We start from the raw sequence: 27080 nt of genomic DNA on the forward strand, positions 1-27080 counted from the left end.
TAATTTTTCATAGTATTTTCTAATAATTCTTTGTATACCTGTGTCTTTTGTGATTTTTCCTTTTTCATTTTGGATCCTGTTTATGTGTGTACACTCTCTTTTTTTCTTCATAAGTCTGGCTAGGGATTTATCTGTTTTGCTTATTTTCTCAAAGAACCAGCTCCCGGTTTCATTGATTCTTTCTATTGTTTTGTTCTCCTCAATTTTATTTATTTCTGCTCTGATCTTTATTAATTCCCTCCTTGAACTGACCTTGGGCCTCATTTATTCTTCTTTTTCTAGTTTCATTAATTGTGAGTTTAGACTGTTCATTTGGGATTATTCTTTCCTGAGGTAAGCCTGTATTGCAAATACTTCCCTCTTCCCTCTTAGCACAGCCTTCACTGTATCCCACAGGTTTTGAGCTGTTGAGTTTTTGTTGTCATTTGTCTTCATATATTGCTTGATCTCTGTTTTTATTTGATCATTGATCCATTGATTATTTAGGAGCATGTCATTAAGTCTCCATGTGTTTGTGGGCATTTTTGTTTTCTTTGCACAATTTATTTCTAGTTTCATACCTTTGAGATCTGAGAATCTGGGTGGCATAATTTCAGCCTTTTTTAATTTACTGAGGTTTCTTATGGCCTATTATGTGATCTACTGTGGAAAACATACCATGTACACTTGGGAAGAATGTGTATCCTGCTGAGTTGGGACGAACTTAGTCATTTGTACGTGGAAGACTATACCCTTTGACCAACATCTCCCTGTCTTTCCACTTTCTAACTCCTGGCAACTATCATTCTACTCTGTTTCTATGAGTCTGGCTTTTTAAGATTTCACATATAAGTGAGTTTATTCAGTATTTGTGTTTGTCTGACTTATCTTACTTAGCAGAATATCCTCAAGGTTCATCCATTTTGTCACAGATGGCAGGACTTCTTTCTTTTGAATGTATATGTGTGTATGTGTAAAATCACACTTTCTTTATCCATTCATCTGTTAATGGACACAGGTTGTTTCCATGTCCTGACTACTGTGAACTCTGCTGCAGTGAACACAGAGGTACAGATATCTCTTCAATATCCTGTCATCGTTTCTGTTGGATACACACCCAGGAGTGGGATTGGTGAATCACGTGATAGTTCTATTTTTAATTTTTTGAGGAACTTCCATGTTTTCCATAATGGCTGCACCCAATTTATGTGTCCCCAACATGGCACAAGCATTTTCCTTTCTCTACATCCTTCCCAATACTTGTTATCTCTTGTCTTTTTGATAATAGCCATTCTAACAGGTGTGTGGTAGTATCTCATTGGGGTTTTGATTTGCATTTCCCTGATGAGTAGTGATGTTGAGCATCTTTTCTTGCACTTATTTGGCCATTTTCATGTCTTCTTTGGAAAAATGTTTAGGTCCTCTGTCCATTTTAAAATCAGGTTACTATTTTTTACTGAGTTGTATGAGTTCCTTTATATATATTTGGGTATTAACCTCTCATCTGATATGTGGTTTGCAAATGTTTTTTCCTATTCCATAGGCTGTCCGTGTATTTTGATAATTGTTTCTTTTGCTGTGTGCTTTAGCTACCTTTTACGCATCAACAGTGTTCACATTGGCAGTTATAAATACGGTGTAATTTCTGTTCTGTTGAAATGTGTTCTTTGACCCAAGAACAGAAGTATTTTTCAGTTTCTGTGTTTTCTTAGTTCTGATTATACATTTTTTATTTTATTTCTCAGTAGTTTGATAAAGTGGACATACACACACAACTACAGACTGTTTTATGCCCCACAAATACAGAGCAAAGTGAAGATTAGCTAGAAGGTAGTAATTGACATACAGAAGTTATTTTTAAAGAAACTAGCCATTTGTAGATATTTTAGGACCACCAGCCATTGGATACAACATTATAATAAATAAGTATATTAAGTCAAAATAAGGAAATTGAATAAAAAACTTTGCTAATTAAGTTACTGGTAAGACAATTTGACCTCAATTGGGCTGAAGTTCACTTAATCATGTATTTGAAAAAATGACAGAGAGCTATTTAATAATTAGCACAAGTATGTTGAATTCTATATTTCAATTTGGACAGTCTAAAAATAGGTCAAATTAATGAGGTTTTATTTTGGCTGCAATATTTTGTTAAAGTGGGGACAATGTCATTTCCATGTTTATAAAGCCCTTACAATTTCTTGTCTGAGAATAGCATCAGAGAATGACACTTTGTTTAAACAAACAAGAACCAGAGAGAGACCACAACATGAAGAGGCAAAGAAGTATTGATTAAATTGAGTAATAATCTCCCGAGAGAGACACAAATGATGTTCTATGTTGATTGGGAAGTTTCTTGGCCAAAATGTTGGCAATTCATTTCAAGGTCAAATTACTGTGGAATTCTATATCTCATTGGTAAGTCTTTAATTCCAAACCACTTTAAATCCAATCAAACTTCAGCATGAAAATGCACTGGATGGTATTATGCTTTATATTTATCATATAACAAGTTTAACATTATTTATTATTATTAATAATTGAGATGTATTTTAAAAACCAATGAAACTGAAGTGGCTGGACAGCAGTTCCTGCCATGTTCACAACAAATAGGAAACATAGGTATACCCAGGGTGCCACCAAAGACCACGTAGATGGGAATTGAAATATGGGTGCTTTGCTTTGCAGCCACAAAGTTCTCCAACAGCTCAGCCTATGGTTAATAGAGCTCTGAACAACTGAAGTTCTAAAGTTCATGCTTATGTTTTAATCCCAAGAGCTAATCTTCGCTAAGTCTATATTTTGTGGGGCACATAACACAGTCTTCTCATGGGTCGTGAACGTCAGCTTGGGCCACCTTCTAGCCAGATCTTGTTTCTCCAAAGGAAGGAATCCTGCTGTCCTTGACCACTGGTGCATGAACCTAGGCTTTTAGTTATGGAGCAACCAGCATTTTCATTTTCAGAGGCTTCCAGAGACAGATGATGAGAATCACGGTCAAGATGCCATTTGTGATCATTGGTAATCAACTGCTGTTTACTCCCTCTCTTGGAGACACAACAGTTGACGTCTCCTCAGATCTCCCTTACTAGCTTTGGCTAAAGTACTTGCACCTGGGACCTTCTCTGGGGGTCACACAAACCTCCCAAATCCAGGTGGCCAATGACTGACTAGTACAGTAGAACAAAAGCCAGACACCCTTGGCCCAAGGAGACAGATCAGTGGTGCAGTTTGTACTCTAGAGCTTGGGATCAGGCTGAAGAGGGACTCTAGCTGAGATCAACCATGTCCTCACTTAGTCCCTGCCCTGGCTCCTGCGTTTCCCTCACTCCCCTTCCTTGAAGACCCCTTTTCTCAGAAAATCACATGTAGCCAAATTCTTGTCTAGGTCTTTGTTTCTCGAAAACCCCACCTAAGACAAGGACAAACCAGAAAAACTGGGTGAGAGCTTTTGAGATGATCCTGGATGTCAAGGAAAGTGCAAATCAAGGGAAGAAGACTATTAGCCTCAGTGCTGCTATTCAAACCCACTGCATCCAGAATGGGCTCCACCTGAGCAGGTAAGATGCTTGCGGGATGATCCAATGGAATGTGGGAAGGATATTTTGTCACTTTTTATACACTGTTGTTTATAAATGAGCACACATACACTGGATGTAAATTTATTTTGCTGGTGGTAGTAAACAATCATAAGACAACTGTACTCTAGCAATAATAGTAAGTCTTCATAGCAGTTGTAATAGCAGAATTAGCCCAAACTCACAAAGCTTTTTTTATATCTCATATATGAGTATGTGTATGTATAAACCCATAAATGTCATTGAGTCTATGTCTTCAAGTTGCTGCTATATTTCCACAGTGAGCATTCTCAAACTTACCTTTCCCGTTCTGCTTTATTCTTGATAGATTTATCTTGGCTGATGGCTTTGCTATTTTCCATAGAAATCTTAGCCTGGTGTGCTCGCATTTCCTTGCTTTCCCTATGTAATAAAAATAAACAAACGGGAAGGGAAAAATGGGGAGTTAGTGTTTAAGGGGTACAGAGTTTCAGTTAAAGAAGATGAAAAAGTTATGGAGATGAATGGTGATGATTACTGCACAACACATTTTAAAATGGTTAAAATTATAAATTTTATGTTATGGATATTCAATAAGAAAATTTAGAAATAATAAAAAAAATTCCACATGTACAATAGGACTAGGTCTACTTTTTCTTTTCTTTATTGAGCTCATTGAGCTATTCTGCACCCTGTGGAAAGGAGGGAGGGAGCCCCAGTCCATGTAGATGCTTCTCCCAAGGCAGTGGGTCACCTAGTAGTGAAATAACAGCAGTGGTCTGGGAACAATAGACATTACGTCTGTCCATAAAATACAAAGATTTTACAGCTTTGCCCTACTTTATTTTGGGATCAGCTGGCCTGGAAGAAACAAAGAGGATGTGTTAACCCTCACAAGTCACCTTACTGCTCTCTGAGAGCCCATGAGAATAAAGGAGACTATATGGTTTCAAATAAGCACAGGAAATAGGGAAAAAAAGGATGTTTACAGGTGATTGATCACTTGTATGTGAATGCACATGTGCACATGACAGAGTCATATCTTTAGATTATCTTATTCATAGATAGATTAAAGGCATAGCATTTGTAATACTAAAAAGATACAATTAACAAATAATTTGCTCTGGAGTACATGGAAATCTCCTTGAAGCACTGCTGAGAAATGAGGGACCAAACAGTCAGGTTTCTTAAGTGGTGTTTGCATCTCATCTAAAGGGAGAAACAACATAGAACCAGAGTTCAGTTTATGCCTATAGGGCCACAGAAGCAGGAGTCTGTACACAAACTCCTGGGTCCAAGAAAATGGCTCTTAAACTTTTCCATAGCTTTGGTAAATTGACCATTTCTTTATTCACTCAACTCAACAAGCACATATCAATGACCAAATGTTGCTGACAAGAAGGCAGAATTTTTGAACAAAGAACAATTACCTGTGATAGTGAAAAAGAATCACCACCACAGGGTACACTGCTGTTCTTTTGAAAAATGTCCCTGCCATGGATTTATTTTTTAAGGTAAATTAGTAATAAGGTTATGGTTTCTTCAAATGACATTCTAAGTAATGCGAGAATTAGTTTACTTTGTTTTCTCTTTTGGACAATGCTTACTGTTGTGGGCTAATATTTTTTTCTTAATTCACCTATATGAAAGATTAGAAAAGAATGTCTTATTGGGTGAAGTATCTTTGAATAAGGGTAAACACCAAAAATATGGCATTGCAGCAATGGTCAAAGGTAGAGCAATGAACAGATCTATCTGTGTACTGAATCGAGGGCATTTTTAAGGGGAAAAAGAAAAAACAACTTCTAGTCCTACAGTGAAATAAAATACAGTTGACCCTTGAACAACATGGGTTTGAACTGTGTGGATCCATTTATATGCAGATTTGTTCCATTAAATATAGTACAGTACTGTAAATGTATTTCCTCTTACTATTTTCTTAATAACATTTTTTCCCCTCTAGCTTACTTTATTTTAAGAGCACAGTAATTCATGTAACATACAAACTATGTATTAATTGATTGTTTATGTTATCAATAAGGCTTTCAGTCAACAGTAGGCTAATAGAAGTTGAGTTTTGGGGAAACAAAAGTTATACATGGATTTTCAACTGCACCAGGAGATTGGTGCCCCTAACCCCTGAATTGTTCAAGGGTCAACAGTACTTTAAAATGCACAGGGTGCAGAATATTAACCCACAAGAAACACCCTGGTAGACCTCATTTAGTTGTCTCAAATGAGTATCAGAAACTGTCGGAAAAACATTTCATGTTCTTACTGGCTGTACCTATCACTCCAAAATAAGGCTGGGAATTTGGGAATGAACTCAGATACTTTATGCGGTTGGCATTTTCAAGGTTTTTGTTTGATTTGTTTGTATAAATTTGTTTCTATTTTCTATTCTTTCGTGTTTATCAATAGATCTTAATGGCAGCATATAGTAGGCACTAAATGAGAAGCAAGAAGCTTCAACAAAGCTGTGATAAAAAGATGTAATTGACATAAACACTTTTGTGCCCAGGGAAAAAGTCTAGCTCATCGTTTGCAGTATTTTAAATGCAATATTCAATTTGCTGAAGTGGGGAGGGACCAAAATAAACTGACGCTTCTTTGCTGTTTCTAGATCAGACCTGTCTTTCTAAGTATTTATAAAAGTCCTAATAATGTAAAGAACCTCTCTCCACAGTTAGCCATTGAGGGGTCAGTTCCAGTCACTCCAGGAGCTTAACTGGTTGGTTTTTATCTCCTTTCGTGTCCTCTCTTCCTAAGGGACTCCAGATCATTTTTCAAAGGCCAGTTAGCCCTACTATTCTGTGAATCCTCTGTGACCCCTCTGTGAGGTGGTGGACCTCCTTTGGACTGTACCACTTTTTAGTATGTATCATATGCTATTTGCATTTTGACTTAAAATTTTCCTGTGAGTGTTACTATCTTGCCAACACTTGTATAAGCTCTTTGATGGCAGGAGCCATTTCTCATAGTTCATCTTGCTCACATTAACTGTATGGGGTAATGTAGATAAAAACTCAATATTATATGTCAAGTTGACTGTCTTTACTGCCTTGGCTCATACACACAATTAGTCTTTATAAAAAATGAGGAGTTTGTCTGGATTTGGCTAACTTGCCTACCTGTCATGGGACAGTTTCAGCTGTTGCGTCTGCTGCTCGTGGGCATTGATCAAAAGCTTTCTCAGCAGCTCACACTGCTGGCCGAGGTGCAGGTCCCGGATCTCCTGCTCCTCGGCACTGTGGGTGTTGATCATTTCTGACCACTCCTTTGTGTGCTGTGCCACAATCTCTTTGACCTGCATGGGAAAAAGAAGATGGTTCACCTGGAATTCTCATAGGTCAGGTATGAACTGAAAGCACACTATTAGTCATACATTTCAGATCCATCCCACCCATTTAGTTGGTCAGTCAGTAGATACCTATTATGTGGAAAAAATATGCCCTAATCAATGGGAACCAGGAAGTCATAGCTTACTAAAGTGAATCAATCATTCCAGCTCTAAATAATTAACCGTGAATAATCTCACTGGCTAACCTGCCCACACTCCCATTTGGTGGGGCTTTGGACTCCCTTACCAATTCCATCAGAATTCTCTTTATCACTTAATGCTTTTCTAGCTTCCACAGGCCACAGTTCTAAACAGAGAGCTCTGTGTTCTCTTATTCCTGGATCAGGATCCATTGCGTCAACCCTAACAGATGGTGGAGTAGAAAGTCTTCCCCTCCCAGTTTCCATGCTCTCCCGTGTGGTTTTGTGGCTCCTTTCATCAAGCTAGAGCCCATCTCTCCATGTCCTTGAATCTGGCTATCTTGGGACTTGCTCTGACCATGAGACAATAACAAATGTGATAAAGTAGAAGTTTGGGAAGTGTTCACCCTTTTGCTATGCCTGAAATCCTGAGGCTATGTTGTGACTGAGCCTGTGCTAGCCTGCTGGAGGATGAGAGGTCATGTAGGAAAAAGCAGCCAGCAGCCAGCTAAGCACCAGATAACTGACTGAGGCCATCAGTCCCTGCTGACTGTAGACACATGAGTAAGTCCAGAAAAAAATCAGTTGAAGAACTATACAGTTTGAGTACAGCCCAAAATTTGACCCACTGAATTGTGAGCTAACACATGATAGTTGTCTTAAGCCACTAAATTTTGATATGGCTTATTATGTAGCAAAAGCTAACTGATATTGTTGCCAAGGTTTCTATTTTGTAGAAAAGCTTCTAAAAATAATAGCTTATTGTACAGGCATTAATTCTCAAATGTTCCAGTTAAGAAGAGAGAAAGAGACATAGCTTACTGCCTCTATGGACTTCATGGCAAAACAGACACAAAATATACATAGTACCAAGGAGAACTTTGGCTTGAACAGCTTGGCTGGCCCATGCGTGAGGCAGGGTCACCGTGCTGGGTGATAGAACTGCATGTAGACATAAAGAAGCTAGCTGGTTTGACCAATAGCTATAGTTGGATGCTTTTTTAAAAGATTTTTTTTCTTTTCTTTTATAAATAATATTGCTGGAATTTGTGTCCTTAACTGGAACTTAGTACTCAATTCCCCAAATGTCCACAAATGCAATGAAGGTTCCCCAAGGTTCTTGTGTTTTTGGGGAAATATGAGTAATTAGGCTCACCTCCTAGAATATGAACTCTTGTTTCTTTTTCTCATACCAAGCTTCCACAGAAAAGTTAGAATGGAGTAAGTAACAAAGAATTACTCAACCCCTGAGTTGGATGGTTTTCTGTCATATGTTTAATGTTACTTCTATAGGGAAGCATTATTTGTATTTTAGACAGTATTTCCTTTTAGTCCATTTATTGTTTCACTTGATGTCCCCAAGGTAGACAACATGGATATTGTTAGCATATTTCAAAGGAAAAGATGTTCTATGAAATGGCTCTTCTCAAGGCCAGTAAGTCTGGAAGAAATGTGAACCCTGGATCCTTTGACTTCCTCAACTAGCACAAAGCTACCATTATTTCTGATTTATGTTAGGTAAGGCTTCTAAAAAATAACAAAATATCTTCTGCAAATTGCTGCTGTAAAAAATAGGTATTTTCTTACCTTAGATTTGTGATCTGATGTCAGTGTCTGAATTTTAATTTCTGTTTCTTTTTTCATTTCGAGACAATTACTTCCCCTGAAAATGGAAAATCATAAATGCATGCCAGACATTAGATATCATTCCATTCCCATGGGCCTCTGCTCAGAGCTTTCTGATGAAGACAATTTGTTCATCAAACATTAGATGCCATGGCTCACTGGGCAGCACTAATTTTCCTAGTAATAGATGTACACCTTACAAAATATCTGTATCATGATTACTCAATTCAACCACTACACAGAGACACTTCCAACCTAACAATTACTTCATTGTGAGGGGTCTGTTGTCAGAATTTCCATTTTGGTTCCTGCTTTTCTTTAAGCTATTTTTCACTTATTCCATAAAATATTATCTGTGATGAAAACTGGAAAACAGGTTCTCAGTCTTGAAATTCATTTATTTTTGGTTGTAAAGCCAGATTTTTGTCTTTTACACATGCCAGCTAGGGAGAAAATAGCATTTCTTGGCATCACAGAATGATTTTTGCTTCTTATTCTATTGTGAGGGGAAAATATATACTAGGCATTTTCCCAGCAACAATTATTGCTTATTTCAGTGATTATTTTTTCCTTTTGGAATATCCATACCATTGCTGAAGCCAGAACAGGTCCTAAGCTGTCTTTAGCACATGTGCTCTGACTTACTATGGCCCCAGTCAGAATGCTTTATTATATTATTAATGGAGAATGTTTCTGAGAGAAGCATTATTCTAAAAAAATTCATCGAATCTATTACTGCTCAATAGTTGGCATGAGTATGTTTTCCCTCTAGTCTGTTACTCAGGGAGCCTACAGCATTATAGAAATATTCCCCTGTCTTATTCTAGACCAAATCTTTCATGGTAAATGAAAAGACAGATTTTATTCAACAGTCTTATCTGTTGGCATAAGCTAAGGATTCTTGTAATATTAAAAACTAGTTGCATGTTTTTCCTTGAGTGCATTAACCTTATCATTTATTTTCTGGACATGCAAAAGGATTTTTCTAACTTCAAATTTTCCCAATTTTGGCTTGTCCTTCCTTCTTCCCCCATTCACCTTAAAGATACTGCAGTAGAAAACACCTAAGAGACATAGTTATTGTGTTATTAACCAACAGCTGTAGAACTTGAATAAAGATCCTCTTTTTTATTTCAATCACTCCTTTCAGCTGAACTTATTTTCTGGGAATAATTTTTATTACTAAAAACACAATGAAGACTAAGCTCTTCCTTGGCCTAAACTGGCAGCTGACTTGGGGGAAAGGACAAAATATAAAAAAGCAAAAAGCCTCCAGAAGGAAATAAACAGGATTACCCCTTCTTCTTCATTGCCTTCTCTAGGACTTTCTCATGCGTCGACTTCTCTTTGTCGTACTGTGCCACGATTTTGTCGACTTGCGTGCAATGTAACTTCTGCATGGTACTGTGCTCCTGAACAAGCAGAATTTACAGTTACAAATTGGACTCTTAGGGTGGCAGATAAATTTGACCAACGTTGGGCTCGTAAACTTTTTACTAGCTTTCCCAGAGTTCTGGTTTGGAAATCAGGAGTAACCACGTCTGAGAACTATAAAGACTTCCAGTCTCCCACACAACACAAGAGTTTCCAGTACAAGGGTATCTACAACAGGGGAGTCTCCAGCCTCAGTCTAATGAACATGCCCCTGCAAAAGGCAACCTGCTCGCCACTAGACAGCTCCAATCATCCCAAATCTTTTCTTTTACACATACTTGTCTCCATAGAACTTCCACACACTTGTCTTTGCTCTGCTGAGACACCAAATTAATCTACTGCCCCTTCTGTACACTGGTCCTCAAAGAGCTAATTTCAGCTGCCATATTTCTTCTCTTTTATGTGTTAAATGTAACTATTCACCATGTGATATGGTTTCTAAACACCTGACACATTTTGGAAGGCCTTGAATTCCACCACTACCCAATAAGAATTGCTAGTGTGCTTATCACTATCAGCTGATTCAGAATCCCTATCATTTGGTATTTTCCTTATCTGCATGCATTCATGAGGCTGACAGAGTGTTCAGAAGCTCTGGCCTTTACAGATATTCAAAATAGTTTCCCATCTGTTTCATTCAATCACTGAAACTGGGGGCTGCAATGCTTTGAACATACGTAAGTATTTCTCTATAAACATTTTTTCCTCTTGATAATTTGGCTACAGCCATTGACTTATATGAAATCAGATTTCCTTAGCTGCTCAGAGCACCCAAACATAGAGGAAAATCAGTACAATTGGTAATATCCAACTCTAAATGATACTTGATGTTGTATGCTAGTCTTACTCCTGAGACATTTAGAGAAATGAGATGGTATTTAAGACTGGAATGGATGGATTTTCAGGCTATATAATCACCCTCAGGGTCATATTTCCTTACTCACTATTTTTAAAGTAAGTAAGTTAATTTGAAAAAAACATTTTTGTTCTGAAGGTAGGCTTGAATTTAAGCAAATATAATTCATGAATATCTTTAAAGGCGATTTCATAAAATATAAATGGGGAAGGGATTTTTAACTTTGCCATGATTTTTTTATAATTTCTAGTGCTGCTAGTAAATTAATACAAGACTTGATATCCAATTTGTTTGTATATATATTCCTCAGAAATGCCTTGGTGCACAAGATCCCAGCATTTCTGTCCAGTGGATAAATGCCTTTGAGAGAAGTCTTTGAAGAGGATGGTGCTGGTGGGAAGATTTTGGAACAGGAATTGACAATGGGGACAATAGTCAGGATAGTCCAAGTGGATGTTATCTCACTGTAGATTTGGGGAGCCAGGGGATTAAATGTGACAGTATCTTGCTTCATTTGTGGTTGGAACACTTCATAAATCTGTTTATATTACCAACATGTGTGCACTTTTGTGTTGTAAACACATTTCACTCAAGGCTTCTGCAACATGGCACTGGGTGATCCTGGGACAAGCAGCCATTTACTCTCTTAGCTTGATTGTCTTTATAATTGCGATAGTGATTCCTACTTCACAGGGTTGTTAGGATGAAAAGGAAATCTAAGGTAAGTCATATTGCAAATGCCTGTTCTACCTTATTCAGAATATACTGACATACAAGCCTGTTTGTATTACTCAATAGCAATAATAATACACAGAGAGTGTTCTGGGGGGTAAGGGACAGCAACCAGAATAAATAAATCAATAAACCTTCCTTTAAAGCTGAATCTACTGCCTCAGGAATCAGATTAGCACACTGATGTAACCTTATTTGGAGGGATTTACCCACTCTCATTTGCCATGGGAAAAAAAAAACTATTAGTCTTCCTCTTAAGATTTAGAAGTCATTACGCCAGTGTAACACAAAGGTTAAATTTTTGGACAAATAAATAAGGGGCTCTAGGTAAGTCTAGATTAAACCATATAAGAGGTGCCACATTCCTATGCCTCTTGCAAAATAGATTATTTATTTTCTTACTTTATTTATATATGCATATTTTGATATTTTTTACTGAAATATAGTTTATATACAATATTATACTGGTTCCAAGTTTACAACATAGTGATTCAACAGTTATATACATTATTAAATGCTCACCCCAACTAGTGTAGTTACTATCTGTCGACATAACATGTTACAGAACCATTGGCTATATTCTCCATGCTGTACTTTCATCCCCATGACAAATTTGTATTGTGATTAAGATTTTGTGCCTCTTTTTCCCCTTCACCTATTTCACCCACCCACCCCAATCCCTCCCACATAGTTACCACCAGTCACTTCTCAGTGTAAGATTGTTTCTTTGAGGCTTAACATAAACTGATAGGCATATTATGAAGCTTAATAAGATGATGGACTATATTCTGGTGAATCTTATTAACACAATTAGATATGAGGAATGAGGCTATTTGTACCATAAAGGTTCATGATGAATTCTAAAACATCTGGAACACCATATAAGATGTCTCTATAAGGCCAGGGGAAGTTTTCTTTATGTCTCAAAGCTTGATACAAAGCAGATGTTCAATAAATATGTGTTGTGTAAATAAAAAAATAGCATGGGAAAGTAGCAAGAAGACTTGGATTCTGGTCCCAGAGCTCAATCAATAATTAGCCAAGTGGCCTTGTGAAATGTATATAAATCTTTCTAGGCCTCAATTTCTTTATTAGAAAACTGAACAAGATCTGTTTTTCCAGCCTAACTCATGGGTTGGTTATGAGCTGCAAAGTAATCTAATGTATGTAGAAATAGTTTGAAAAATCAGAAGCGTATAGAACTAAAAATAATTCCAGTTAATACAAATAAAAAGAAAGCTGGTCTTGAGCAGTTATTTCTGTTTCTCTCTGCTCAAAACTCTATCCCTGTGTAGTAGGCAGTGACTACTGAAATGTTTTGGGATAATCTAATTCCCAGACACCACTTCTTTCACAGAAGAACAGGGGTACTAATTACTGATCATCACATGACAGGCATCCAGCCTCAGCTTTCTGATGTGTAAAATGCAGAAGCCAGGAAGTGATTTCTAAGTCTGTTTTAACTCAGGAAATGTCTATCATTGATTTTATTCTTTTGGTTCTTAATTAAATCATGAGACACTATGGGAGAGAAATACATTTTTTTCATTCATTCAGGCCACGAGTTTCAATATTAAATGTGCTGACTTAGAAGTTATTCTTAATTGGGACATTTAAGGGAAATAACTGTATAGCTTTTAGCAGAATTTGTGTATGTGTCTTACTGAAGTTAAGAGTAAATTAAGCTTCTTTTGGGAAAAACTTCTGCTGTAATTCATTCTTGTGACTGATGTCACTGTGGGCCTGAATTACTGCACCATAGACGATGCTGAAAATTCTGAGGCAATCATGCTTGCTCACTGTGAACTCTGAGATTTTCAACTTAAGCTGCCTCTGTGGATGCTTACTGTGTCTCTCCTCCTTTCACTTCATAACGGAGTTGTAGATCTGCTATTGGGGTCTTACCATGCATTACAATTACTGAATCTGCCAGTAATCTTGGAGCTATCAGTTAACTTGCTTGTACAGCAAACTGCAAATTTTCCCTTAGTAACTTTCCTGAAAATGCCCAATTTTAGCCAGTTTCCTAAGCATTTCATTTGACTTATCTTAGTGGTGATGTTGCAAACTGGTAGCCCAAGGCATGCTTCCAGTCTATAGGTGTAGGTTGCATTTTTGTTGCCGTCACAGTGTTTTAAGAAAAGAATGAATTACTGGTCAATATTTAAAGATCTGGAAATTCACATAAGACTTCATATTTTATGATTCTCCTTTAGAGACTGAAGTGGCCCACTGACTCTTAAGGCACCACTGGTGGGAGCAATATCTGACTTGCCCTCCAGTAGGGTGAATACTTCCATTTTCTATACATACTCAGCTTCCTTCACTTCTTGCTTGGTCTGTATAGGCATCTAAGCTGCAATTCTTCTAATGCTTTGTTGGGGATATTTATCCATCTTTGGGTTTAAAATTTTTGCTGTAAAAATTTAACCACATCAAACAATTGAAAAACAAGCCTGTCTCTTAATGAAAGTAACCGTAGTTCTGGACTCCATTGAGTCAAGCTCTAGGGTGGGAATACTGTTGCTTAGCTCTGCTTTCTTTATCTCATCTAATGGACACTTGAAAACCATTCCCTTAGTTTACATTTGAAATTTAAGAGATGGTTCTAGAAAGTGGGAGACAAGTTGACATCTGATTGCCAGCTGCATTCTTAGGTTCAAAAGCAATTGACCACTGCCATTTTCCCAAAACTTGGCACATTAACTAGCATATTCATCTCATTTGGAACTAAAATGGTCATTACCCCTGTCATTTCTTCTCAGTATCCTAAAAGCAGATCACACACTTACTTCAATGGCTCTCTTCTGCAAATGTTAGATCCTCATAAAATACCACTATTCCTTCTCCATCTTGCAGCTAACCTTCAAGTTTGGAAATAGGCTTTTTTAGGGGATCATATCTTTATTTCTTACACCACTAGGATTTAGCTCATGGATTTTCTGCTTCCTTTTAGGTCTGAGAAAGAAGTGATATTATTTACCTAGGCTGGTATGTAAGTGCTGAGAGTGCCTTATGGTCACAATATGGACTAAGTACTGGTTTCTGAATTTAGTTGCCAACTGCCAAGGTTGACTTACAGGCACACTCGTTGGGAGGGTACAGCCCAGGCCAGCTCCAACCTCAGTGGGTTATTTTCTATCCCAAAGCTTTGGAGTGGCAAATCTTAGTTCCACCTTAGGTGGCTTCAAAACTTTTAAAAAAGGGTTGTAGATGTTATTTAACATAAAGGCTGGGGGAATTTATTCTCACTATTGTTTGAAAAGAAAGCAAAATCTGTTTCTTAAGCAGGCCTGACCTGAAACTTGCAGCAGTCAGGGAGGTTTCCACTCAGGGGCCAAAGGAGAGTACAGAGTATTAAATCATATCCCTAAAAAAACAGTTCTCAAAATTTGTGCATGGGAGATGTGCTTATTTAAAATGAATTTCCTAGACCTTTCCTTGGAAAGTCTAAGTCTCAGATGGGTATGAGAATATGCATTTTTATGAAACCTCCAGCTCTTGGACCAATATGTTGAGAAACCAGTCCCAAAGGAAGACAAGAGATTTGTGCTCTGATAGGCTCATGATTGCTTTTAAAAACCTTTTTCTAAGACCATCAAAAAGATGTGTGAAAAATAAACTAATGTGAGAAAACTGAGAAGTAACTCAGTACAGTGGGAAGAGGTTGAGTTCTAGAGTCAAGACAGAATTTTGATTGAAATCCTGGCTGCACCATTTAGAAGGTGATTTAGTAAAGCTGTGTTTCTTCTAGGTGCAGATGATCTCATTGGTCCAATGGTTGCTAGACAATTTGCAAAAATGGGCACAGCTTTGCAATGTGACTTTGTGGCTCCTCCTGTCAAGAGGTAGAATCTTCAATCCTTGAATCTGGGCCAGACTTATGACTTGTTTTAGCCAGGAGAATAAGGCAGAAGTGGTGATATGCCCTTCTGAGCTGAGGCCTCAAAAAGTCCTGTATGTTTCTGCTTGGTCTCCTGGGACCCCTTCTATGTGAACTATCCTGCCCCAAGAGCAGAGACCCCACAAAGCAGAGAGGAAGCGATTCAGCATAGACCTTCCAAAGTGAGCTGGCTCCCCTCATATCTGCCTACCACCTGCCAAACCAGCAGTAACAGCAGATGAGTGAGTGAACCCAGCTGAGCCCAGAAGAACCATCCAGCTGAGCCCAGCCCCAACTGCTGACCCATGAAATTGTGATCTCAATAAATGGTTGCTGTTTTAAGTCACCACTTAAAGGAGTGGTTTCTTATCCAGAAAAATAGGGAACTTCTACCCAGCACACCTGATCAAGTTAACTATAGTTCTTTATATAATTGTTCCAAGAATACCTAAGGATAAGTGTTTAAGTAAACCTCAACATTTGTTAGGTAGCTTTACCATTTTAGAAGTATTGACATGAAAGTCAGCATTAGAAGAAACAAAGTCAAATGAAGGTTAGACACTAGGTGTGTCCAGTGGTAACAGATTCACTACATCCTCCCATCCTCCTTCACAAGTTTTTCTTTTTTCAGTTTTAAAGACAAGTAAGTTGGTAGAGTAGGCTTAAGTATATACTAGGCAGATAAATATTCATACATGTTTTTCATCTCAGAAGTTGGCTCAGATGAGATGTAGAAAATATTAGGGAAATATTACAGACTGAAAAAGTATAGAGTGTATAGATAGGAAGATCTAATTATTTGAAAAATAATTATTTGGAAAGCCCTTGGGCAGTTAAAATAGATGAAGAACACTTCTAATAACTAAATAATGTGATGAGCTGTAAAAGGTGTGTGTTAGAAGTAGGCAGATGGGGCTTGTAACTGGCATTCACTGGTTATATTACTCTAGGCAACAGAGTAATATAAGCAGCAACCCTGCTGCTCCTCTGGGAATTTCATTTTATTCTTGTCTAAAATGTAGGTACTGTTGTTTCGGTTTCAGGGATATTGTGAGGATTTGAGAGTGTATATAGAATGTATAACACAAAAGTGGCAGTAAATAAATGTTAGCCTTATCAGTAGTAGTGTTATATAAAAAGACTAAGGAATTCAGAATTCATAAATTAAACTGCCAAAGCAGGCTGAATAAAAAAAAATAAGTCCCCTGTGTATTTAAAATGGGGAAAGGAATTCATTCCTAAGCCCATAATAACACCCTTGTAACCTGAACTTCTCAAATGCACAAGGATATGAAAAACAAGCCATGAAAAGCATTCCCTTCCTTAGAAATGTTTCTGAAAAGCCTTTTGAAAAAGCAATAGGCAAGCACTACATATTTCACTGTGGCAATTTAGCTTTGTTACTTGACCTAAGGAATTTTGAAGACTTCCTCCAAAATATGCACACGTTACAAAAGTCCACACAAATTCAGATGGTAGGACTTGGGGTGCGTTAAAATCTCCTTTTAGGTTTTGGTCCTACTATAATGTGGGACTCCAAGAAGCCCCAGGTTGTTTTCTGGAAATGAAGGCAACTTTGATTCTTTCAGCCATCTGGGATTTACTGTTTATTAAATAACATGAATATCTCTCTGCTAGGAAGAGTGAAGAAATTGAAGGAATGGAGAGCCAAGGTCTCTGAGTTAGAGGGGAAGATCTACCGGAAACACCTCTAAATTATCTCACAGATAGATAATTTTCCAGCAAGGTTAGCATCTAACCTTGCTAAATGTTAAACCATAAGGTACCTGGTGTGCATTAATAACGAAAGGTGCAAAATGCCGGTGACTTTACCGTCATAAAGTCATTCAGCAGAGCCAGCTGCCCTGGCACTGTTATAGCCAATAGAAAAATGTATGTCTCCTTTATGTGCTGAATGTTTATGTCCCCCAAATTCATGTGTTGAAGCCTATTTCCCAATGTGATGGTTGTGGAGGTGGGGCTTTTGGGAAGTGATTAGCTCATGAGCGTGGAGCCCTCATGTACGGGATCAGTGTCCCCATAAGAGGAGGCATGAGACAGCACACGCTCTCTCCACCTTGTGAGGCTACCACAAGGAGGCTGTCTGGAAACCAGGAACGGGCCTCTCGTGAGGCACTCACCCTGCTGCTCCTTCATCTCGGAGCTCCAGTCTCTGGACTCTGAGAAATAAACGTTTGTGTTTAAGTCACCTGGTCCACGGCAATTTGTTACAGCAGCCCGAGCAGACCATCTTTGCCACTTCTCTGATGAAGCAGCTGGGCCTGTTAACAGGTCTAAGTCAGTTTGGACTCAAAGGTTTAGACAAGGGAATCAACAGAAAACTCTGCTCACTATGACGTAGGTCAAGTTTTAAAGAATTGAGGAGCATCCTGCCTTAATAGCTGTCCAAGTAACTAGCATATTGACAATGTCCAAACTAAATGGAGATCTGCATAGGCTCTCATGGGCTACCAATGCATCTGATACAATGAGGGGAACTTGTTTACTTACTGAAGCATCCAAAATACTGCACACAATAACACAGTAACAGTATGGGTTCTGGACTCAGATGATTTGGGTTCTAAAACTGGCCCTGCATCTCCCTAATACTGGGACATTAGTTCAATTGCTTAACTTCCCTAGTCCTTAATTTCCTTATGTGCAAAATGGAGATTTAAATAGGCATTGCCTTATAAGGTAGAGAGTATTAAATGAGATAATAAATATGAAGTGCTGAGCACAGCATTTTTAAATAAAATATGGAGCATGCCAACATTCTAGCTGCCATTATTGTTATTATCAGTCACAGTATGTATTTCCTGGTTGTGGATAAAATGAAGGTTCCTGTGGCTAGGATTCTCACCTGGTCCTGGTTGGCTAGCTCACTACACACATGTGGGCAATACGTTGCTATTGACTCTACATAAAGAGCTCCACCAGTGCTCTGGGCAACACCGTGGTACAGCTGCAAGACTGCAGGAGAGCAGAGCAGAGGCTAGAGTGGTGCACTGCTGAGGACAGAGCCAGAGGATGGCTATGTGGACAGAAAGGCCCAGAGGATGGCTGTGTGGGCAAAGAGGCCAAGAGGTAGAGACTGGCTTGCTGTATGCAGACTCGCTCTGAGTGAACGGGATTTTAGTGACTGACCTGCTACCACAGAAATAAAGTTGGGTATAACCCTTTCACCCCAAGAATGTTCTACTGTCATTTCTTTGGTCACACTGAATCCATAGTGAGCTTGCCTGGGGTTGAAACCCATTGGCAAGACAATCGGTGACAGCTGGCAGGATTCATTGTTGGCCAAGGAAAAGAAAAGGCTGCCCTTATGGAAGGAGTGTTTCAGCAGGCTGCACCTATGGATGGGGAGAAATTCAAGAGTGTGGACATGTGGTACTGGGAAGGGGTGGAGGACTGGGGTCCAACCCAAGAGAAAGAAAATTTGTTGTTGACTGAAATGGTGTCACTATGAAGTGCTGTGGAAATCGTAAAGGACGTTATGGTGGCCCGAGAGGAAGCAGCAGGAGAAGGAGCAGCAGCCCGAGAATGAGTAGCACAAGAAGCAGCAGCACGAGAGCGCAGGCTGCCAAGTGCCGTGGGGCAGGTGAAGGATGCAGTGGAGCCGTCAGCCCCAGAAATGGAGGAGTGGCGGTTTGATGAACAGGTGGGAGTGGAGGCCCTGCCAGTGCCAGAGGCATCAGCCCCTCCTCGGTTGAGACCCCACCTGGTTGACAGCTGGTGGAAAGCCAGAAGGACTCGGCAACCGTGGGTTCTTTCAGGAGAGGTGCAGCCCCCTCCTCAGGTTGTGGAGCACTCCACTCTGTTTCTATCCTCAGGCTCAAGCAAAAACAGAAATATGATCTGCTTCTTGAAGGAAGAATTTAAAGGACCCTGTGAAGGTCATGAAGACCTAGATGTGGGTTGATTTGAAAAGTCAGGAGCACACAGAAAGAAATTGACAACAACTGAGACTGGAGCAGCGGTTCTGGCTGCTGAGAACAAAGCAAAAATCAGAGGTAAAGCAACAAGATCGGCCTGTGTGTCTGCAAAACTTTTTGCTGGAGAGGCTGGAGAAGGTGGGTATTGTAAGGCCCACCCATGGTCCTTTTGGTTGACTCCTTTGAGTAGAACTGGTTTGAATACAGCCAGGATGACCATTTGGTGGCAGTGGATTTCCTCAGGCTTGAGGATTATTATAATTTGTTATAATTTTTGTTATTTGTATATTGTCATAGATTATGGAATTTGGTTACAATGCTCCAGCTTCCTTGCACAGGGACCACTGCAGAGGATTGAGGGGTGAGAATCCTGGAGGGGTGGAGTGTGGATAAAATGAAGGTTCCTGTGGCCAGGATTCTTACCTGGTCCTGGTTAGCTAGCTCACTACATATGTATGGGCAATATGTTTTTATTGACTCTATATAAAGATCCATGCCCAGTGCTCTGGGCAATGCGGTGGCATGGCTGCAAGGCTGCAGGAGAACAGAGCAGAGGCTGGAGTGGTGGCAGTGCTGTGGACAGAGGCCCAGAGGATGGCTGTGTGGGCTGAGAGGCCCAGAGGCAGAGAGCAGTTTGCTGTGTACAAACTCACTCTGAGTGAACACAATTTTAGTGATTGACCTGCCACCATGGAAATAAAGCTGGGTATAACCCTTTCACCCCAAGAATGTTCTGCTGTCATTTTGGTGGTCACATTGGATCCATAGTGAACTTGCCTGGGGCTGAAACCCATTAGCAAGACACTAGTCATGCCTCAAGTAAATATTAAATGAGGGTGAGGTCAAAAGCTTAAGTCTCCAAACAGCCCACAGGTCATTGAGATATCCACCTCAGTGACAGAGATCTGATTAAAATGGAAAGAAAATCTGTTGGATGATGCCTTGTCATATGGGCACCAACTTCATTCCTAACAATTATAAGTTATTTACATTTCATCCTCTCATTTCCTTTTCTCTCTCTTTTCTGTTGCCTTTCCATATTCTAAGTGGTTGCTGATGACCAACAAAATTGGAATCAATTTTAAGTAGCTAACAGTCTCTTACTGTCTCCAACAGTCCTACTCTTACAAAAATCTGTGGCAAGTTTCCCTTATGGGCAATGAAAAGAATTCCATTCCATGGAATTATTCATGAAATTTAGTAACAGTCTTTGATGCAATCTCTATATCAGCAAATCCAGTAAGCCATCGGTTCAGTAATATAAGGAATATTATTACTAGGACAAAATTAGGCCAGATTTCCCGAAGGAGCATAAACTACTAAGGGAACCACAGAGTTTCTGGCCATGCTCCTTGCATCTTAATATCTAGAGCAGTTCCGAGATGCATCCTTCAAGTCCAGCTCTGTGGGACCTGCCTTTGTTTGAGGCCTGAATCAGACTGTTAAGACGTGGAATGCAAGGTTAGTTTAAAAGCACTCACAAGTTCTTTCAAGCCTTCAAGAAATTAAGTTTCTCTTGTTTTCATATGAACACACACATCACCTTCCAGTGGTAGCACCCATGTTGATACTTGGAAGAGGTATTACGTTTTCCTTCTTTCTCTGTGAGGGGGGCCTGCAAAGCAGGATGGTCCCTGAGAGCTGTGAAGTTTTTTAGTGTCCTCGAGAATTCCAGAGGCTAACTGCTGATGTTTTTTTAAATGTGTAAGTAGCTCTTATATTTCCCACGATTGCTGTCAAAAGACCTCTTCTTGTGGGTACAAAGGAAAAGCAACTATATTTCAGAAGTAGGCCACCAAAAGGGGAAAAGCAAGAAGAGTGCTCCCTCTGGATGCCACAGTGAGAGGTTTAGGCCTCGCCAGCTCTGTGAGCGGTAAACTATTTGCCGGTGACTGAGGGAATACTTAGGTGCCTAGAGGTTAACACTGTGAGCTGGTTGTCAGTAGTCAGGCAGTGGCCTGCTGTTTTAAATAAAGCCATAGTATTAGTTAAACAATTTTATAAATTGGTGAAGTTTTGCTATGCTTTAGAAATCACTATTAGAAATACAGATTACAAATCAGGGACAATTGTTAAAAAAAAAGCTACAGTGTCTAGAGCAAAACACTTGTGCTGGGCCAGGACACAAGGGGCTGTAATGCCTAGTCTAACTGCAACCTCTCCCAGAAATGTAGTCTCAACTGTCAATCAGCAATTCTCTGGTCAGCACCAATGAGGTAATCTGTCCTCTCCAGCCCCCAAAATGAAGGTGAGGTCACCTGCATAAGACTCCTTCCTTCCCCACTAAAGAAGGGTGACCTTGTCTCAAACAGTCTTGCTAATTTCCTTGCTCCACCCTCCTTCTTATAAAACCCTTCCATTTTGTATAATTCCTCAGAGTATCTACTTGTTAAGGGGATGAATCACTTAATAAAGCCAATTAGATCTTCAGATTTACTCGGTTGAATGTTGTTTTTTTAACACAACCAATCCCAAGTGGACTCTATTTCTTAATTACATTTTTAACTAGTTAAACTAAACTAGTTAAAAATGAAGGTACTGCTGTCCAGTTGGTTGGTCTCCATTACAAAGTCAGGGTTTTGGCTGTGAAGGATTTATTGGTCCATAACATAAAATAATAACTTGAGGTTTTCATCAGAGAGCAACAAGTAAAAAAACAAATGAAACCATACAAACATATGCATGCGCGCACGCACGCACGCACACACACACACACACACACACACACACAAACACTACCTTTGCATGTTTCTTCTTTAAAGAATTTAGTTCCTTCTGTTGTTTCTTTAAATGCTTCAAGTAAGCCTGGAGAAAAAATGAAGAGCATCCAAAGTAAGTTTTTTGTAGCCATGACGACTGCATTTATTGAGAAATAAAAATATATTGGTTTCACCAATATGCTCAATACAAGAATGCTTGCAAAACAACTGAGCAGTTTACCTTCATCTGCTTTAAATCTTCTATCCTCACTTGAGGGATAAGTTCAATACCTTGAAAAAAAGTGAAGTCACTGTGTGTATTAAAAATTAGAGAGAATAACATAATACAAAATACACAGTTTTGAAATCTCATTTAAAGATTCTGAAGCAGCTTCACTTGTAATGTTATGGATATAACCATCTCAATTTATTACAAAGAAATGAACTGGACACTTAATTGAAATGACTATTGTCTTAATTCAGGTTCCCTACAAGCAGAACCTATGATAGCGATTCCTGTGCACATAAGTTATTGAGGGAATGCTCTTGGGAGAAAGCCCCAGGGGGGGTGAGAGAAGTAGGACTGGCCAGAAGAAGGCAGGGTATATTTCTAGCTGAATTCCAGCATCAGCCCGATTCTACAGGGAGCTCTTTAGTATAAGTACCTCTCCAAAGTTGTTCTACCTTGAGGTAAGGAGACTGGGCTTTTGTAACCCTATATTAGGCAGCTGAGGGCTTCAGAAGTTTTACAAAACTTCCCAGGCATTTCCAGCAAGAGAACTTCCATAGTCTGAAGGCAATTCTCTGGAGATGGGGGCATCTATTCTTTGTAATCAGCCAATACACAGCTGGGTGATGGGGTGCTGACCCCATAAAGAAGATCTGACCAGAGTCTATTAGAGTTACTCTTTGTGTTTCAAGTCATACCATACCAGCCAACTAACTCCAAGTCAATTCCCAATTTCATCATCAAAGAACAAAACATATTTTTTAGCTTCTTTCTTTTACCAAATTTAGTTCTATCATTCAAACAATATGCTACTGAGGAAAAAAATGAAGTAAAACAGTTGGGTAATAGGAGGCTGTCATGAAGACCTGGGGTAATATATTATGTTATCCTGCTATCAGTGATGTGAGGATGATGTTGCCATGGCAACCGTAGTTGCAAAAGGATTCCCGAAACACCTTCTGTTTGACTGCAGATTTTCTTTTTAGGCAAACAAAATGAATGTGTACTCAGTACTGTAATTGATTTCCATTAGAATCCCAAAGGCTAGGTATGAGATATTCAAGGAAGACAAGCATCAAGTCCCAGGATCTTGTTTTCCAGTTTTATTCATTTTAAGGTGTGCACATCCAGTGTGATGGTGGTAAGGCTGGAAAAGGGGGGTCACAGCTGAAAGAAATTGTTCCTGTGATCTATAACATTTTATGATACGGTCTCATGGGAACATGGGGTTGCTCTCTGATCTCTTAGGTCTCACATCACAAACTAGCTCCCTGCTTTGCTGTGGGTGAGAAGAGACAATGTAGGGCTGAGGAATGAATCCAGGGTGGTTAAGAGCTCCCTATCTTTGGGTCTCAATTTTCTCATTTGCAAAATAAACGCAGAGGATAGGGAGGCATGCAAGGTCCTCCAGAGATTTGGCAAATACTAAAAGTCTGGCCAGACACATGGGAATTCTTTTTTCGTCTTGATTCAACTAAATCTTGATTAGCAGGAACCTATAGGAACATAAAATTCCTTCAATCACCTGGTTTTCCTTTTTTTTTTTGAGAAATACTCAAATAACTTGTAAAAATTTTAATCCCTATAAATGACTTAGTTGGAAAAAACCCATATTCTACAGAACAGGAAGTGGTACATGAGCAGCTACACCTGTATGCCGCAGAACAGCATGTCTGATAGACCTTCTGATGATAATGGAAATGTTCCTTATGTGAGCTGTCCAATAGACAGCCACTAGCTACATGTGGCTCTTGACCACCTGAAATGTTGCTAGTGCAATTCAGGAATTCAAGTTTTAATATTTAAGTTTAAGTTTTAAATTAATTTAAATAAATTCAAGTAGCCACATGTGGCTAATGGCTCCTAACACTGACAGTACAAGTCTACAGGCCTCCATGGTGTAAAAGTAGGATTATGTAAACACTGTGGGCTCCAAATATTTGGTACTCTTATTACATAAAGTTTTTGTTCTTAACAACATAGCCCATTAAAAATAACTTGTTTTCTTCCAAACCATACTTTGGAGATCAACCAGGAGTTGAGTTTTCTTAATTCTTTATTTTTAAAATCAAAGAGAAAATCAAGCAGCACTGGGGTAATACTGTTATTTGGTTCCTTGTCTAACAGGAGCCCTTTAGAACTTCACAACTCCTCACCTAGATATCTGCAGCAAATTCTGTCGGGCTCCACCCATACACCTAGTCCCCTCCACAACGGCTCACTGTAGCTGACAACCAACTGCCAACACCTACATTTCCTTAACTGGAGACTTTGTCCTCCAAAACATGCTGTATCTGTCAATTTAGAATTGTTGAAGAATTTATCCCTCCCACCAGAGCTCTCATCAAAAGGCTGACTGGAGTGGAGGTATGCATTCCCTCGATCCCTCACCTGTCCAGGAGGATGACTCTGAGGTGTGTACCACACCAGCCATCAGAAGTGCTCCAGAGGTATTAAGCTCAAGGTGTCTCAGTGGTAACCAGCTTGAAAGCACTCTGATTAGTGGCTACCCTCCCTTCCTTTCATCACTTCCCCATGCTTCTACCTTGGTCCACTGTACCCTCCAAATAGACAGTTACACTTGATATCTTGTCTCAGTGTCTGCATTGGGGTGACCCAAATTAACAGAGTTCTTTGAGAAGAAAGAGGAGCTTGCTTTCTCAAATGACATCTCCCCATAAAGGCCCCTAGAGTGGAATTTATTTCCCCAAATACAGTTTACTCCCCTGGCCCCCCAATTCATAGAGAGGAGTAGGAAGAATGCCTACAAACCTCCCTCTTGTACTTCTCTGCCATTCTCCTAAAGGCTGTCCTTCAGAGAAAGAGGCCCATCACTCAAACCCAGGCTCTATGGATTTTGTACATTCCAGGTTGTACGTTCACCTGCTCCATGGACGTCAGCATCTGGCTCACAGTTTTCCTATGCAGGCACTCCCAAGCATCCAGCACAGTGATCAATATACATGAGAAGTATCCATTTCATTACTTTCCTTCTCATTACTATGATGCCTCCTATCTAGAAACTTTATTCTCCGCTTTACCTCACCTCTCACTGACAGCTGTAAATGCAATGTTAACATTGCTTGAAACCATCCCTCCTCTGAGACCTATAGGTTAGAGGGGCCTATTTCTCACCAAAATTTCCATACTGCCAACATTATTTACTTTCTCACATCCACCGTGCATGCTCTTTACCCTTATCTTGTTCCTTGCTCCTCTTTGCCCTTTTTTAGCATGCCTCTCCCCTCTGAAATCACCCTGAGTTGAATATTAACCTGGATATTATAATCAGTGTATTAGATTAAATGAAAAAAAAAAAGGTAAAAATTATTCACCCCTCCATCCACATGACTTTGGAGCTCCTCCTAACAAGATGTGGGGTCTGTGTCCCAACTCTTGAATCTGGGCTTGGCCATGTGCCTTGCCTGTTAAAGGGAATGCAGCAGAAACAACACTCTGCCAGTTCTAAGCCTAGGACTCCAGGGACCATTCTCCATCTTAGAAACCTGCCACTGCCATGTAAACAAGCCCAGGGTAGCCTGATAGAAGATGAGAGCCCACATGGAAGATAGCCCCTTGTCCAGCCAATGTCACCTTACATCAACCTAAAGCCCACTGAACCCTAAACAAGCAAGCACAGCCAAGATCAGCAGTGTGGTCTATCTAACCCACTGATACTAACCTAGCCATGGTGAGTAAAACCACCCAGATAACCTCATGAACCATAACAAATTCTAACTTTTATTTAAAGTCACTGATTTTTGGAGTTGCTTGTTACACAGCATAGCAATAGCCAGATGATACAATCTCTTATACATTAGACTCTCTAATCTCTTTGGTTCCACACCACAAACATTATGACATTAGGGGCATGGAACCCCCTAAAAGCTCTACTTTGTACATGTCTATTGCTTATCTTTTGAGCATTGCTGAACAAGTAATGAGATCAAGGTACACTGACAATTCATGTCACCAACCCTCACCTGGGTCCTTTGTGCTGTGCAGCAGACCTTCTCCAAATTTCTTGCGCATTGTTATTTTGAGCCATGGGCTGTTCCAAAGTTGTTCTATAGTTTTATTTCTCAGTTTTGTTTCCCATCTCTCCCAGCAGAGGGGCACCTATCCAATTTCTTAGAGCAGATGGAATCTATCTGTGGTATGCTGCAAAAATAGTCACAATTTTTCCTCCTCTTATCAAGAGGTAGAGTCATTTTTCTACCCTTTGAATATGGGTTAACTTTGTGATTTGCTCTGGCTAATAGGATACTACTAGCAGGAGGTGCAAAAGGACTAGTTTTGAGACTCTGGAAGCACCACATGAACAAGCCTGTTGAGGATGGTGGGTGATGAGACAACTTGCCTACAGACAGACATCTGAATAAGGCCTTTCCCTATCTAGCTTCCAGTCCAATGCACCAGTCAACTGCAGATGCATGAGCAAGGCATAGAGGTTGGCCAAGTCAGCTCAGACTGACCAACCCAATGAAACATGATCTCAGTAAATGGGGGCTGTTTTAAGTCACTAAAATTTGAGGTCATTCCTCATGCAGCATAAGCTAACTGATACACCATCGTCAGAGTTCTTCCTTTCCACCGTGAAACCACTCTTCACTCATCCTCTTGGCTCAGGCAGAACATATGTCTTCCCTCCTTATGTAGCAGGATCTCTC

General features: G+C 39.6%; 1 protein-coding gene across 9 annotated transcripts in view; it reads right to left on the minus strand.

Moving 5' to 3' along the window:
- The window catches only part of PLCB4 (phospholipase C beta 4), a 402883-nt gene that overhangs the window by 14291 nt on the left and 361512 nt on the right, over positions 1–27080 (minus strand). For all 9 annotated transcript variants that reach the window (XM_057502744.1, XM_057502741.1, XM_036880089.2 and 6 more), the window contains 6 exons: positions 22423–22472; positions 22222–22287; positions 9939–10054; positions 8604–8679; positions 6668–6843; positions 3858–3959 (listed from right to left, as the gene is read on the minus strand). In XM_057502744.1, coding sequence (XP_057358727.1) covers positions 3858–3959; positions 6668–6843; positions 8604–8679; positions 9939–10054; positions 22222–22287; positions 22423–22472 — 586 coding nt within the window. The remainder of the gene's footprint in view (positions 1–3857; positions 3960–6667; positions 6844–8603; positions 8680–9938; positions 10055–22221; positions 22288–22422; positions 22473–27080) is intronic.

This window comes from Manis pentadactyla, chromosome 5 (assembly GCF_030020395.1).
Source record: "Manis pentadactyla isolate mManPen7 chromosome 5, mManPen7.hap1, whole genome shotgun sequence".
Lineage (NCBI taxonomy): Eukaryota > Metazoa > Chordata > Mammalia > Pholidota > Manidae > Manis > Manis pentadactyla.